At 30.7% G+C, this 14557-nt stretch overlaps 1 protein-coding gene across 1 annotated transcript; it reads right to left on the bottom strand.

Moving 5' to 3' along the window:
* Positions 1-2563: 2563 nt before the first annotated feature.
* On the bottom strand, positions 2564-3193 carry LOC140879014 (miraculin-like). The gene has a single exon (XM_073282645.1). The coding sequence runs from the start codon at positions 3191-3193 to the stop codon at positions 2564-2566; it is 630 nt and encodes a 209-aa protein (XP_073138746.1).
* Positions 3194-14557: the final 11364 nt, after the last annotated feature.

The raw sequence follows: 14557 nt of genomic DNA on the forward strand, positions 1-14557 counted from the left end.
TTAAAAGAGTGATAAATCACGTTATTATAAAAAGATGGCTAAAACTTATGAAAATAAATTGAAATTCCAATGTTTATATTTATTTTTTCAAAACCAATTTCGAGTGAATTAATGATTAATTATATCTGTCAAATTACTGATGTGAGTGGCTATTAGAAAACTTATCAGTAGATGAAGTATACGTATTGAATGTGTAAATTAACGTACCCTCGTACAAGATAAGAAAATAGAAAGTAATTAAATAGGTTAACTCAAAATTATAATCAAGTTCTATTTACCCTTCTTGATTTTAGGTTTTCGGTCAATTAACAGATCAGTTTAGACATGCAAGTTTAGTTTGCTGTAAATTGTAATAAGATGTATATCGAGTGTTCCACATGCAAATAATATCTTATCTTCATTTGTGTGGTTCATGATGAATAAAAATATAAAATAGTGTGGGACCAAAGATGGTTGATAATTGATAAATAGATATGAGTTCAATTATCATTATCAATACTTTCTCAAATGAATTTATTGCACATGGCTTGTCAATTATGTTTTTGTTTTAATTTTTTTTACATGCATGGTTTGTAAGCGAATGCATTAGCCGGAGAATTTAACTAATACGTAATGAGTTCTCACATTAAAGAATAAGCTTAATAACGACTTTGATATTTTTTTTTCCAAATGAGATGAGGAATATTAATGCATATGGCATTAGAATGTCAGGTAGAGGAGCTAAATTTTGATCGAGTTTATTGCGAATCCTGTGGAAAAGATATTTATTTAATTCTTATTTTTCTCGACTTATTTATCTAATTATTTATTTTTTATTTTATTTTATTTTTTACGTTTTGTACTCTTAAAAGGTTTCCATTTGCCATTTTGAATCTTAGGGGTGGTCGTAGAAAAAATCGTATAACATATACCATACGGATAATTATCGTATTATAAGAAAATTTAATATCGAATATTTATTATATCGAAATTTCGATACGATATCAACATATATCGTATTATATTAAAAAAATATTATATTTTTTTTGAAAATTTATAAATATTTATATATTATTTCGGTATTTAGGTATTCTGGTATATACGTACCGAAATATTTCAAATTTCATCCCGTTATCGGAACAAAAAATTCGATACCGTTATCATATCATATCATAATCTTCGGAACACATAAAACGATAAATTCGATATTTTTTTGATATACGGAACACGATGTATAAAAAATTCAATATTTTTTCCATTTCTAATTTTGACGAGTTTAATTATTCCGAATCTTATAGGAAAAGATATTGTCGGCATTGGTCAATGTTTCAACATTAATTTTGTCCATTGGTAGAAATTTGATTGATTGAAATGTCAACACCCAATTTAATTCATACACAAGAAAAAAAAAGAAAAAAAAATAGTTCCACACCTGATTCTTTATTATGGATTAGGGAAACTACAAATTTGGTCCTGTATGTTTGTCATTTTGCGATTTTGGTCCTTCATGTTTTCATATTTCAGTTTTAGTCCTGCATGTTTCGATTTTTAGCAATTTCGATCCTTTTTATTCAAAAATGCTTACATGACACTATACACGTCAGCTCCACATCAGCACTGAATTGGTGCCACGTCAGCACCACGTCGAAAAAAGGACTAAAATTGCCAAAAAAAATAAAGATAGCGGACTAAAACTAAAATCTGAAAATATAAAGGACTGAAATCGCAAAGTGGTAAACATTCATGACCAAAAAAACAATTTTTCCTTATGGATTATGAAGAAACTGGAAATGATAGATTTTACTTTGACAAGAAAAATACACATTACTTCTGGGTACCGTTCAGTTCACGGTATTACTAATATATGTATAACTCATCACATCTCATCTCACGTTCTTCTCATCATATTATTTATCTATATATTAACTATTTATTTTACATCAATCAAATCATTAATTATTTATCTCACATCAATCAAATAATTGAATTCAAATTACTATATTACCCCTTATAAATAATATAATTTTTATTTTATTTATTGTTAAAAGGACAAAATAGTCATTTAACATTTTTATATAAAATTTAATCAATCAAATCAAATAAACCATAATCTCTCAATCAAATCCAATACAATTTTAACTATCATTTCTTATTTATTTTTTTATTACATAATACTACTTATCTATATATTACTTATACCATACCTCAAACCAAGTGCCCTACATTAATTTTTTTTGAAAAGGCAAAGCTTGTAAATTTATTACTTAAAATCATCCATTACAAGTTGAACCAACCACGAGGGAAACTCACCATTCCCCCAAACAAAAAAGGAATGAGAGGAAGAAGAAAAAGCCGCAAGACTATGTAATGTGCGTACATGCTCGCTCGGAAATGCTGAAGCTCACAGATTTTATGACGACAAACAAACGCCTTATTTATATATAATAAGTTATCAAATTAAGCCACACACATTCACATATATCATTTACCCATCCACACACAAGCACACACATTCACATATGAAATTACAAATTAATTAATTATCTCGGTAAAGAAATGCACATGATGATATAATTTTATAATTTCAAAGATAACGTGTAACTCTAGACGATGTTTCGACGTTGGATGGGCATGGATTTGCCTTGACAAACCGCATCAACATAGGGTAATTATCATCCGACAAAACCAAATGCTGGAATCCACCGGCTCCTCGGAAAAGCCCCACGTCTTTGCATGTATCGACCAGGTCGCACACCGCAGAAGGGCAGTAAACAAACTTGTAAGTATATAAACCAATAACTTTCTCAATCTGGAACCAGCTGTTAACCGTCCCGCAGCCGGGGTTCCCTTCGACCCCGCCCGTCGTTATGAAGTGTTTCCCGGTGGCCTCGTCGACGTTATTCACTTGAAGAACAGTCGAGGAGGAGTCGCAAAACAAATTGTCCTCGTACTTGATGTTTAAATCCTTAGAGGCAACGAGCCAGTCTCGTTCTTGGGGCTCGGCATGGTTGAAGATCAATGCTTTATTGGGTGGTAAATCATCGATCGCCTGTCGGACGGCATAACAGGTCGAGTTTTCTTCGTACGACCACATGACCCCGCCTCGGCCGCTGTCGGCCGGATACACGTAGTAAGGGGTGCCGGCCAGGAGATGATCCATTCTCTCGTCGTACAACTCGAACTCTGCGCTGATCAGATTATTAGTATTAGTCATCATGTGTAGGAAGAACAGTACTAGTAGACTGATGATGATGAAATTAGAGATCAGGAGATTTTTCATGGTGATTATGAATTTATTGTTTCCAATTTCATATCATAATAATCATAACCTGCATGATCGCAACGACAATGAAAACGACGAAGAAATTTGAGTAATATTATAGCAATGAGATTTTTTTTAGAGAATCAATTAGTAGTTGGCATGCATTAATTCTTTCTTTTTTTGACAATTAGATGGTAGTTGTTAATTAGGGATGCATGCATACGAATCATGTCGGTTGGAGAAATATTTTATTTATATTCTGATTTCGAGCCAAGCTTGAATATACAATATTCTCTTTTTTTTTTTTCAGAGCTGAATTGGGGCATATCTATATCTATATTATTAATAAAGGAAGAGTGATGAATAATAATTGTTTTTCTGATGAAGCTTTTTTCCTTAATTTCAAACCTATCCTTTCATGCATTATTAACTCTTAAACATATTTAATTTTGTAGAGATGCTTAATTTCTCATATTTTATATAAAGAATTATCTTACTAAATCTTATATCATATTTATTTTTGTACAATATGGTAATTAAATTGAAATTTTTAACAAAAAAAAAATTTTAAAATATTATGTTTCACACACAACGTGTGTGTTTGGTTGCTAATATTAATTTATGCATGCCCCAATTGTTTGCGAGTTTTAGTGTTTTAAAAAATAATATAATTAGATAATTGAAAACATATTTCAAGACTTTATTTTAAAGAAAAACTGTAATTTTGGTCTTTTATGTTTGTTACTTTGTGATTTCAGTTATCTATGTTTTCATATTTCAGTTTTAGTCCTGCATGTTTTGATTTTTGGCAATTTCAGTCCTTTTTTTCGAAAATGCTTACGTGACAATGTACACGTTAGCTTCACATCAGCACTGCATTGGTGCCACATCAGCGTCACATCGGAAAAAGGACTAAAATTGCCAAAAAATAAAGATAGCGTAGTAAAACAGAAATCTAAAAATATAGAAAACCAAAATCGCAAAGTGACAAACATAGAGGACCAAAAAAACAATTTTTTCTTATTTTAATTCGCAATAGTTTGAATAGCTCATAAATATGTTTCGGTCTAAGGAGTGAATATATTTGAAACACATATATGCTCAATCACAAAATATAAATGTGGTATTTACTAAACAAATTATTTAGGAAAAACTGCAAATTTGGTCCTGTATGTGTGTCACTTTGCGATTTTGATCCTCTATGTTTTTATATTTCAGTTTTAGTCTTGCATATGTTTCAATTTTTGGCAATTTCGGTCCTTTTTATTCGAAAATGCTTACGTGGCACTGTACACGTCAGCTCCACATCAACACTAAATTGGTGCCGCGTCAGCGTCATTTCGGAAAAAAAGACTAAATTGCCAAAAAAAAAATAAAGATAGCGGACTAAAACTGAAATCTGAAAATATAAAGGACTGAAATCACAAAGTGACAAGCATACAGGACAATAAAAACAATTTTCCCAATTATTTATGCACATTTGTTTTCAATGTTGGTCTTTTTGGGTCAGAATGCTGGAGTGTAATCAATGAAAAACATTTTTGTCCACTAAAATTGCTTAAAAAATAAAAATAAATTAAATAAAACATTAAGACTGAAATTTGACTATATAGTTTATCAATGTGTGTTCAAAATCATAGTATTGGCATGTTATGTCATGCCGGGATAACATCTTTGAAAATGTACATGATGTAGATTCCGGGACACTAAACTTGCTAAAAAAATAAATGCATCATCAATTAGGAAAAAATGCGTTTATTATTATATAAAAAATATAATAATAAAAATAAATTTTAGTCCACTAAAATTGCTAAAAAATAAAAAAAATAAAAATAAAAAATTAATGTTGAAATTTAATAACATAGTTGATCAAAATCGAAAAAAAAAAAACAAATATATATGACCAAAAATAAAAATTTTCCCTTAAATATACCATCTCGATTTTTACATTACATATATATTACTTATGTTCAAATGAAGAGGACAATCAATAGGCAATAATGATATTCTTATATTACTCAAATTGTTAAACGTACTGTACTCAGATTGGATGTTTACACTTTGGTGTTTATCACTCACTGTATTGAATAAAATAAATAGGTATTTAAGTATCAATCATTAATATTCACTGTAGACTTTATGTAAAGAATTCAAAACAAATCACGTATTATTAATAAAATATATATAATATATAGATACTTACTTATCAATCATTAATCTTCTCCGTAACCTTTCAAGAAAAATAATACAAAACAAATTAAAATTTTATATGATAATATACTTTTATAATATTTTTAAATCCAAACTAAAGTGCAGAAAAATTATTACTGAAAAATATACGCACAAGGAAAAAAATGAATTATATAAAAAAATGATGGATTATTTCAAATAATTTAAAGAGTCACTCGACCATTATATCTTAGTTTCGCTTCCTCGCTGCTGCCATGATATATATTCCGGTAGTGTTGATAAATTTAATTTAATTTTATTTTAGAGTTATTTGCACCAACCACCCCTGTGAAATATTTAAAATACACATTTCTCCCCTGTGAAATTTTAATAGGCATCTTCAACCCTAACCTTTTAAAAAATTAGCACACTCGCCCCTTCAGATGAGTGCTTGTTGCGCACGCGCCCCTCATGCGACTGAGCAAAGAGTTTGATATTTTTTTTGCACCAAATAACCCTGTGAAATATTTAAAATGCATATTTGACCCCTGTGAAAATAATTTTTAAATCTATTCAACCCATAATACATAATTTTTATTAAAATCTAATTATAAAATATTTAGAAATTTTTTTTTATTAATTTATTTTTAATTTTAAATTTATTATGATTATATAATGTTTTCTAAACAATATTATTATTTTATCTTGTTATCATTATTTTATTAAACTTTCTTCTTGTTTCCAACTTCTCCATTAAAAATGCATTCATAAATGAGATTTAAATACCTAAAAGTACCAAAATATTAAATCAAAATGATAAGTGAATGATAAGTACCAAACATTTTTAATTTTATTTATTTTTATTTTTAAATTTAAAATTTAAATTTTTAATTAATTTATTTTTAAATAAAATTATTACTTTATCTCGTTATCATTATTTTATCAAATCACTTCGTTTTTTTCAACTTCTTCATTAAATATGATTCATAAATAAAGATTTAAATATCTAAAAATACCAAAATATTGAACCAAATGATAAGTTCATGAATGTTACTTTTTCGATTTTGAATTATATTAGCATGTTATTTTTTTATTATTTATTACAAATTGTGCAATGCATATTCTCGAAAAATTTAAATTTTGGTTCAATAATATATAGTTCTAAATCGAAAAAATAATATGTTTGAACTTATCAGTTTAGTTCAATATTTTGGTATTTGAAATTATTTAAATACTTGTTTATGAATGCATGTTTAATGAAAAAATTGGAAATACGAAGTGAATTTAATAAAATAATGATAACAGGATAAAGTAATAATATTTTTTAGAAAATAATTAATTAATGATAATACATTTAAAATAAAAAATAAAAAATAATAAAACAAATGTTTTCTAAATATTTATAATTGTATTTTATTAAAAATTGTGTATTATGGGTTGAATATATTTAAAAATTATTTTCACAGGGGTTAAATATGCATTTTTAATATTTCACAAGGGTATTTGGTGCAAAAAAAATATCAAAATCTTTGTCCAGTCGCATGAGGGGCGCATGCGCAACAAGCACTCATGTGAAGGGGCGAGTGTGCTGATTTTTTAAAAAGTTAGGGTTGAAGATGCCTATTAAAATTTCACAGGGGAGAAGTGTGCATTTTCAATATTTCACAGGGGTGGTTGGTGCAAATAACTCTTTTATTTTTCTAAGAGGAGATCTCATCGATCTTTTTATAAAAATTGGAGGAATTAAATTTCGATGAGATAAATTTTTATTAAATAAATTTGAGAAAATTATTTTTTTGATTTTGTATGTTTGTCACTTTACGAATTCGATTCTCTACATGTTCCACCAATACAGTGCTGATTTTGAGCTAAAATGTATAGCGCAACTGCGACATAAGTATTTTCGAAGAAAAATGATTAAAATTACAACAATTGGAACATGCAAGACTAAACTGAAATATTATAAAAATATAGATGATCAAAATCATAAAGTGACAAAATTATCAGACCAAAATTGTAATTTTTCAAAAAATTTGCAGGAAAAGGACGGAGGAGTATAGTTTGCAATGCACACATATATATACAATATGTGTGTGTGTGTGTATTACTAAATGTAACAATACCAACAATAATTGTATCAATTGTTGTAAAAAATATAAATTTATAGTAAAAAGTTAAAACCTTAAAAACTCAAAATATTCAAAATATATCAAATTCTATACTTTATAAATTTTTTCTCAATTCACTTGTATTTATCATCATAAATGAAGACCTATTTATAGATCCACATTTGAGATTAGTCCAAAAATAATTACATAATCACTTATATCATCACACATTAATATTCAACATTCAAAACTCTAATATTTTTCAGCATTAAACTAATTAATATTATATTTTCAACACTCCGATCCCCCTTGTGATGATGATTGTGATACAATGACTTTCTTCATTACGTGTTTTATACTGTCTCGTTAAAAACCTTACTTGGAAAAATCCATTGGGATAAAAACCATAGTTAGGAAAAAAAAGTGCAGCCACATAAATTCTTCCTCATTTTAACAAGAATGATTCTTCACATAGTTCGTAGATTACACATCCTAATGTTATATTTATGCTCTCTGAATATCGTCGTAGGAAGTGCCTTTTTGAAGAGATCTGATGAGTTCTCACTTGATTGAATATAACAGATATCATGAATATCTTTATTCTTCTCAAGCTCTTGGGTGAAGGCCGCAAAGAACTTAGGGGAGATATGTTTGGTTCTGTCACTTTTGATGTATCATTCTTTCATTTGAGCAACACATGCAACATTATATTCGTACAGTGTCATAGGATTCTTGTCTATTGATAATCCACATGAGGTTTGAATATGTTGGAATAACACTTATCAGTGCCATACATACTGAACCGATCTTGGACTAACACTGTCCTGAGTAAATCGCACACGTTGTCTTATCGATCAAGTGGGTGTCATCAAGGGCATAGCTAGAAATATTGTTGAGTGTAGGCAATGATGCTTTATGCCTTTCGAACTTGATCCGTAATGTTGGCATTATAAGCACAAATTGGAGTCCATAATCCAGGATCTTCCGGTAGTTGTGAGAAATCAAATTCTTCAACAACTCTAATAACTCCACTTCTTTGTATTCTCGGGTCTCGATTTTTTCTTTTATAAAATCTATGCATCGTAGATATATTGATTTCCTAACAAAATAAAAAAAATATAAATGTTTAGAGTGAACTCATACAATGAAATTAAACAAATTATAGGCCAATGCAACAAAATAATTAAAAATAAAACCAACACAAAACAATTTTCGTTTGATCTATTACTAACCAATATTGTTTCAACAAACAAACCCAATAATTATGTATCAAAATTCAAAAAAAAAAAAAAACCCAACTCACCGTGTCCGAAAAAAAAAGAATGCTAAATTGTCAATTAATGTCAATGGCCCTCACATGAATCGTGATTATTCATCATTCTCAATTCTCAATTCTCAATTCTCAATTCTCCATAATTAACATATAGTTAAAAATTTCAATTAAACAATAAATAAGAAGTTCAATTGAAACCTAATATCTCATCACAAACAAAATTATTAGCCTATTTTTATTTTTACATACCTAAATATGGAGACCAATCTAGAAAAAAAAAGCAGAAAAGTCATGGAATCTCTGGACCTAGACGAGTGACGAAAATCTTTGAAGGGTGAGTGTCACGCCCCGAAAACGGGCCTAGTTAACATCGACGTTGTTTCACAATTTAACATTGACACAACAAGCCTCGTAGTATAAATCTTGCCAAAATTCAGTCTATTTCATAAACCATAACCGTTTTTATAAAAAAAAACACAAGTGCGACAATGCGGAAGCGAATCTGAAATTTAAAGTAAAAATATTTCTTCAACTTGAACTGATCCGTCCTCACCAGCCCCAGAACATATTCTGTTCTTCGTCATCTAACTCATCTTCATTCTTATCTGAGGAGGGAGAGTAAAAGGGTGAGTGTTTTGAGAAACACTCAGCAAGTGGGGGCCGATCGAGCACGATAAACATAAAAATATATTTACATGTACACATGTATATTTCATAATCTCGAAACAAAATAAGCATGCTGAATTCGAACAAATACGAAGAAAATATTGCACTGTCAATTATCTCATTTTCCATGGTTCTACTGATCAGTCCCCTATATGTTACTCCTCTAAGGGGCGAGGCCAAAGGAACGGTTATTATAACCCACCGCATCAGGACCATATCAAATCAAATAATCGGAAATTCCTTAACAATTTCTAATTCGACTCTCAACAGTGCATCTCAAATATTTCCAAATAATTCTAGCATGCTTCAAATAATATCACGAATAGCCAACAAATAAAATATCAAAATGAAACGAATATATGTATCATGACGATCGAATTTTCAAAAGTATAAGTATTTATTTTATAAAACTCAGACACAAAAATAAATATAAGTGTAGAAACTTATATCACACAAAAGAAAGATAGAAACCCACTTACTGTATTCAATTTCTAATAAAATCGTGAAGGAGTAAACGTTGTTGGAGAGCCTCGATTGGAGTAAAAATTCGAATTAGATTCACGGCAACAATCTGCTCGATCTTAAGGAAACTAAGCTTTTCGGTTTTGGCAAAAAAATGCAGCTTCTCGATCAAATTCGGCGTTGCTTCTTGGATAGATTTCGAACAGCTTTCTGGCTTAGGTTGCTCATGTATATGATAACTCGAACACTTTGACAGAAAGTCTACTCGAATTTGAACATGAAATTTGTTTGAAATGTGGACAAGAACTTAGCTCGAATGTTGAACAGAAAGTTTATGTAGCACCTAAAATCCAATCTACTAAATCTCATGCATTAAATTTAATAAATATTAGGATTATTATTTTTAAGTTTAATTGATTTAAATTCTTTACTTGAATTATGTGCTAATAAAATATTTTATTATTTATTCAAATGATTTTATTTTACTAACTATTTAATTAATGTTTTTAGTTGTTTAATTTATTTGTCTCAATGATTTTATTGTGCAAATTAAATTGTTTTAAATATTTTAAAGGTTTAAGCTTGCATATTTAATTGATTTTAATTGTTTAGTTTATTCTTTTAAATGATTTTAATTGTTTAGCTTATTCTTTTAAATATTTTCGAGTGTCCAATTTATTTATTTTAAATAGCATAAGTTTAGCGGTTACTTTAAATTATTTTAAATGTCTAGCTTATTTATTTAAATTCTTTTTAATTGTCCAAATCATTTTAAAGGTTTTTATTTCCGCTAGTGTATTTATTTAAATTACTTTGAAAAGTTAGACTAGTTTGTTTAAATTATTTTAATCGCACTATTTACTATTTAAATATTTTATTTATCACTGTGATATCAAAATATTTAAGTATTAAAAATTAGCATTTTCAAACCCTGTAAATAGAATTTTAGTATTTAACTCTTATATTTTCAAATTACAGTATTTGCAAAATTTGGGCCTAACGCTTATAAATACTATACATATATTTTATGCATTATAATCATCACCCACTTCATTGTGTTGATCGGCCCAAAGGATTTTGCCCTACCCAACCTCGGCCCATTAACTCATCAGCCCAAATCTCTCGACAGGTAAGCTTTCCCCTTCTCCAAGCCTTTTAATCGAAAGTAGACACCCTTCTCTGATTTCATTTCTTTGGCATCAATCGGCACCCCCATAATCTTCATTCTCGAAGTTTTGCAGCAGTAGCTTGACCTCCCCGGCGTGGCTTTCCCCTGAACTCACTGTGCGAGCACATTCCGACATCCCTCATCTCGGTTTCCAGCTCGTCGAGTTTCCCTCCCATTCCCTTTTACTGATTTTATTTGATTAAGGCAAGATTTATGGGTTCCTTTGGCCACCAAGTATATTATTATGTGTGTGCTTGCTTTTCCTTGTTTGCATTTTTGAAATTTATGTGTTTATGCATGCTTGCCCAATTTTCTGGTCATTGATGGGTTGAACGAGTTTCTGTCTCTGTTGTAACTGGTCGTTCAAATATTCCAGGTTTCATTTGTTGTGTCGTTTCTTGCTTACGATCGATTTATATAATGCCTTCTTGTGTTGAATGGGTACTGGTCGTGAGTCTCGGTTATTGCCCCATTTACCCTGTTTCGAAGCTTCATTGCTGTCAGGCTCATGTGGTTTGTGTTCTTGTGTTTCTTGGATTGGTGATTAAGTGGCTGCCATGGTTGAGATGTAGCTCACATGGTAGAACCTAGGTTGTGTGAGATGGCTGGCAATATTTGAGGCGAGGGGCTGTTGAGGGGGTGTTGTAAGAGTTGAGTTTTTTTTTTTTTATTTATTTATTTTGTGGGCTGGAGCAGGGCTGTTTTGAGCTGGGAATTGGCTTAGGACAGGGGCTGATCGAGGAGGGAATTTAGTTTGGGAGCGAGGGGTTGGTCTCAAGGGTCGTGCAAAGTTTAAGAGGTGGTGTAGGTCTTAGTTTAAAGGTTGGACAATGGGAGATCAAGGTCTGGCTGTCTTAGAGGGAAGATGGGTTTCGTACAAAAAAAATACTAAGGGTTGAATGGCTGTCCGGTTTTGGTCGAGTAAAACAGTGTTATAATTGTGTTTTGGCTTAGGGCACGGGTTTGGGATTAGCCTAGGATGCTAAGGGAATGTCGGTTCAAGTGGGAATTAATTTGATCAAGTCTTGGTTAAGTTCTAGGCTATTGAATGTTAAGGGGCAAGAATTTAGGTGATAAGTGTGCTGCCCGGAAACTTACTTTCCAGGAATTACTGGGTAAGACATGTACCTCGAGGATGAATTTCTAGTTAAGTATAAAGGGCATGAGAACTGTGTTTTTAGGGGAAGTCGTTTTGGACTAAGAATTGTATAAGTTAAAAGCTTTGCAAGTGGTTTGCTCGGGATACGTCCTAAATGCCAAAAAGTATAATCTAGATTCTTAGCTATGGTTTGCCACCTAAATCACCATCATTGTCAACCATCTTTCATCATTTATTTGTGAATCGAGTAATCGAATAAATATTTTCAAAGAAAGTCATTTCCATAATTTTCATGCTGAATCTGTGAATCAAATCAAGAAAGAATGAAAGAAAATATTTTACGAACGAAGTGAAATGATTGTGACTATAGAAATGACGTGTATGTGTGGGGTTGGGAGACGTTCTGACCTACCTTACCAAAGGATGTGTATGTGTGGGGTTGAGAGACGTCTTGGCCTACCATACCAAATATAGAAGTGTAAGCGTGGGGTTGATAGAAATCTTGACCTCCCTTACCAATCACAGGGCAAGATGAGTTTAGGAGACATCATGACTTCCTTGCGGCATAGTGCACTACAGCCATGATCATGATCGAAACCACAGGGTCACAATCAAGGATCTAAGTTTACAGTTACATATACAGTTTATATGTTCACAGTTCAGTTTATCAGTTTACATCTTATATTATCAGATTACATTTCAGTTTATTAGTTCTCAGTTCAGTCTTTTCAGTCCTCATATTCAGTCTTGCATGCGATGATTTCAAGTTACTCTCTTTGCTAGAGGTTCAGTTAAGAAAATAAAAATGTATTTTTACTATAAGCTATTTTTAATGGCATGTGCATGTATATTTATTATTCGTTATTCCCCCATATTCTTGTTGGGCCCCTAGACTCACTACATCTACTTGGTACAGGTTTAGGTTATCATTGAGATTGCGGGGCAGGACTATCAAGTGGACTGTGATGCGGGCACGGCACCTCCCTCTGACCATGCCAGTCTTCCGCAAAAGTTTATTTTAGCACTTTAAAGTCCTTCATCTTGATAATTTAGTAAATAAAAATGTAAAGATAATATTCTTTGGAATTGTTTGTGGGAACTTATGTATCAAATTGTTAATTTATGGATAGTTTGGAGTGTCAATATTTTCCTCAGGTTTTGTTATTTTTTTTTTCTTTTCTCGGTCTAGTTTATTTAGTGTTGTTGTTTGTATTTTTTAAGTTTGCTGTCTGTGACAGGCGGGTTTGAATATAAATAGAGAGGTCATGCCAAAAATTTTTGAAAACCCGTATTTTTATTTAGTTTAATTTAAAATAGAATTAGGGCCGTTTCAGTTGGTATCAGAGCATGGTTCTGGTTGGGTTGTTCCTACTGCCGGTTGCAAGAAACTCGAGAAATATCGCCTCAAAGTCTGTAAGTTTTTAAGGAATTTTATATGTTAGTCATGCTTGAATTAATACTCTAAATGTTTTTATGTCATTATTTTCAAAATATTTTCAAAACTAGATGTTTAATTTATTTAAATGTGTAGCTCAGTGTTTATTTTTGTTTAAAACTTCTTTTATAGTGTAAAGTGTACTATTTAACTGTTTATTTTTATAGCATGCAATTTCATGTTAAACGGAGTTGGTGCACTAATATTCCTTCCAAATTTGGATAGTATGTGGATGTTGTTTGAAATACTAGGTAGTGTTAGTAATTTTGAAGAGATTGAAGGAGTTTGTTGGAAAATATCAAACTTGTGCATTAGGAGATATTAGTCGTTGTGTCCTTGTTGTCATTTAATCTCTTATGGATGGAATTTAGTCAGATAAAACTAAGTGAATAGTTTACTTAGAAATTGATAGATGTATGTTTTGTCAGTTAAGTGTTTGAATCGAACTCGTATGAAGACTTGGGTTACGAACTTGGTTTATATTATTATGGATAGTTTGAGTTTTTCTTTGTTTATTTGGGCAAGTATGATTTTGGAAATAGTGAGTTATTATTTCTTTTTCCATCTTTTGTGCACATATCCATTGCAACATATATTTTCAAATATCCAAAATCTTTTCCGCATCCTTTGTCCATTTATGGATTCGTATGTCATCGGTCAATGTTGTATTCTGCTACTTTGACCTTGGTTAAACTTCTTAATAAAATATTGTTTATATTTCACACTTCTTGAAATTTTTCTTCAGTTCTAAAGCCACATGTTGATGTGAGTAAGATTCACTTTGCCTCCCTTCATGGTAATCTACTTATGTCGTGTGGCTGATATCTGATTTTACCTTGAGATCGTTGGTTCCATTGATTATTGTATTGCGTGGACTTCTCTCGACTGAAGTCACACTGATTGCCTAGATTGTGCTTCGATTGTTTGAGCATGATT

This window comes from Henckelia pumila, chromosome 2 (assembly GCF_033568475.1).
Source record: "Henckelia pumila isolate YLH828 chromosome 2, ASM3356847v2, whole genome shotgun sequence".
In the NCBI taxonomy this organism is placed as follows: domain Eukaryota; kingdom Viridiplantae; phylum Streptophyta; class Magnoliopsida; order Lamiales; family Gesneriaceae; genus Henckelia; species Henckelia pumila.

Coding starts and splice junctions, on each gene's coding strand:
- LOC140879014 (XM_073282645.1), bottom strand. CDS start 3,193: ATGACTAATACTAATAATCTGATCAGCGCAGAGTTCGAGTTGTACGAC.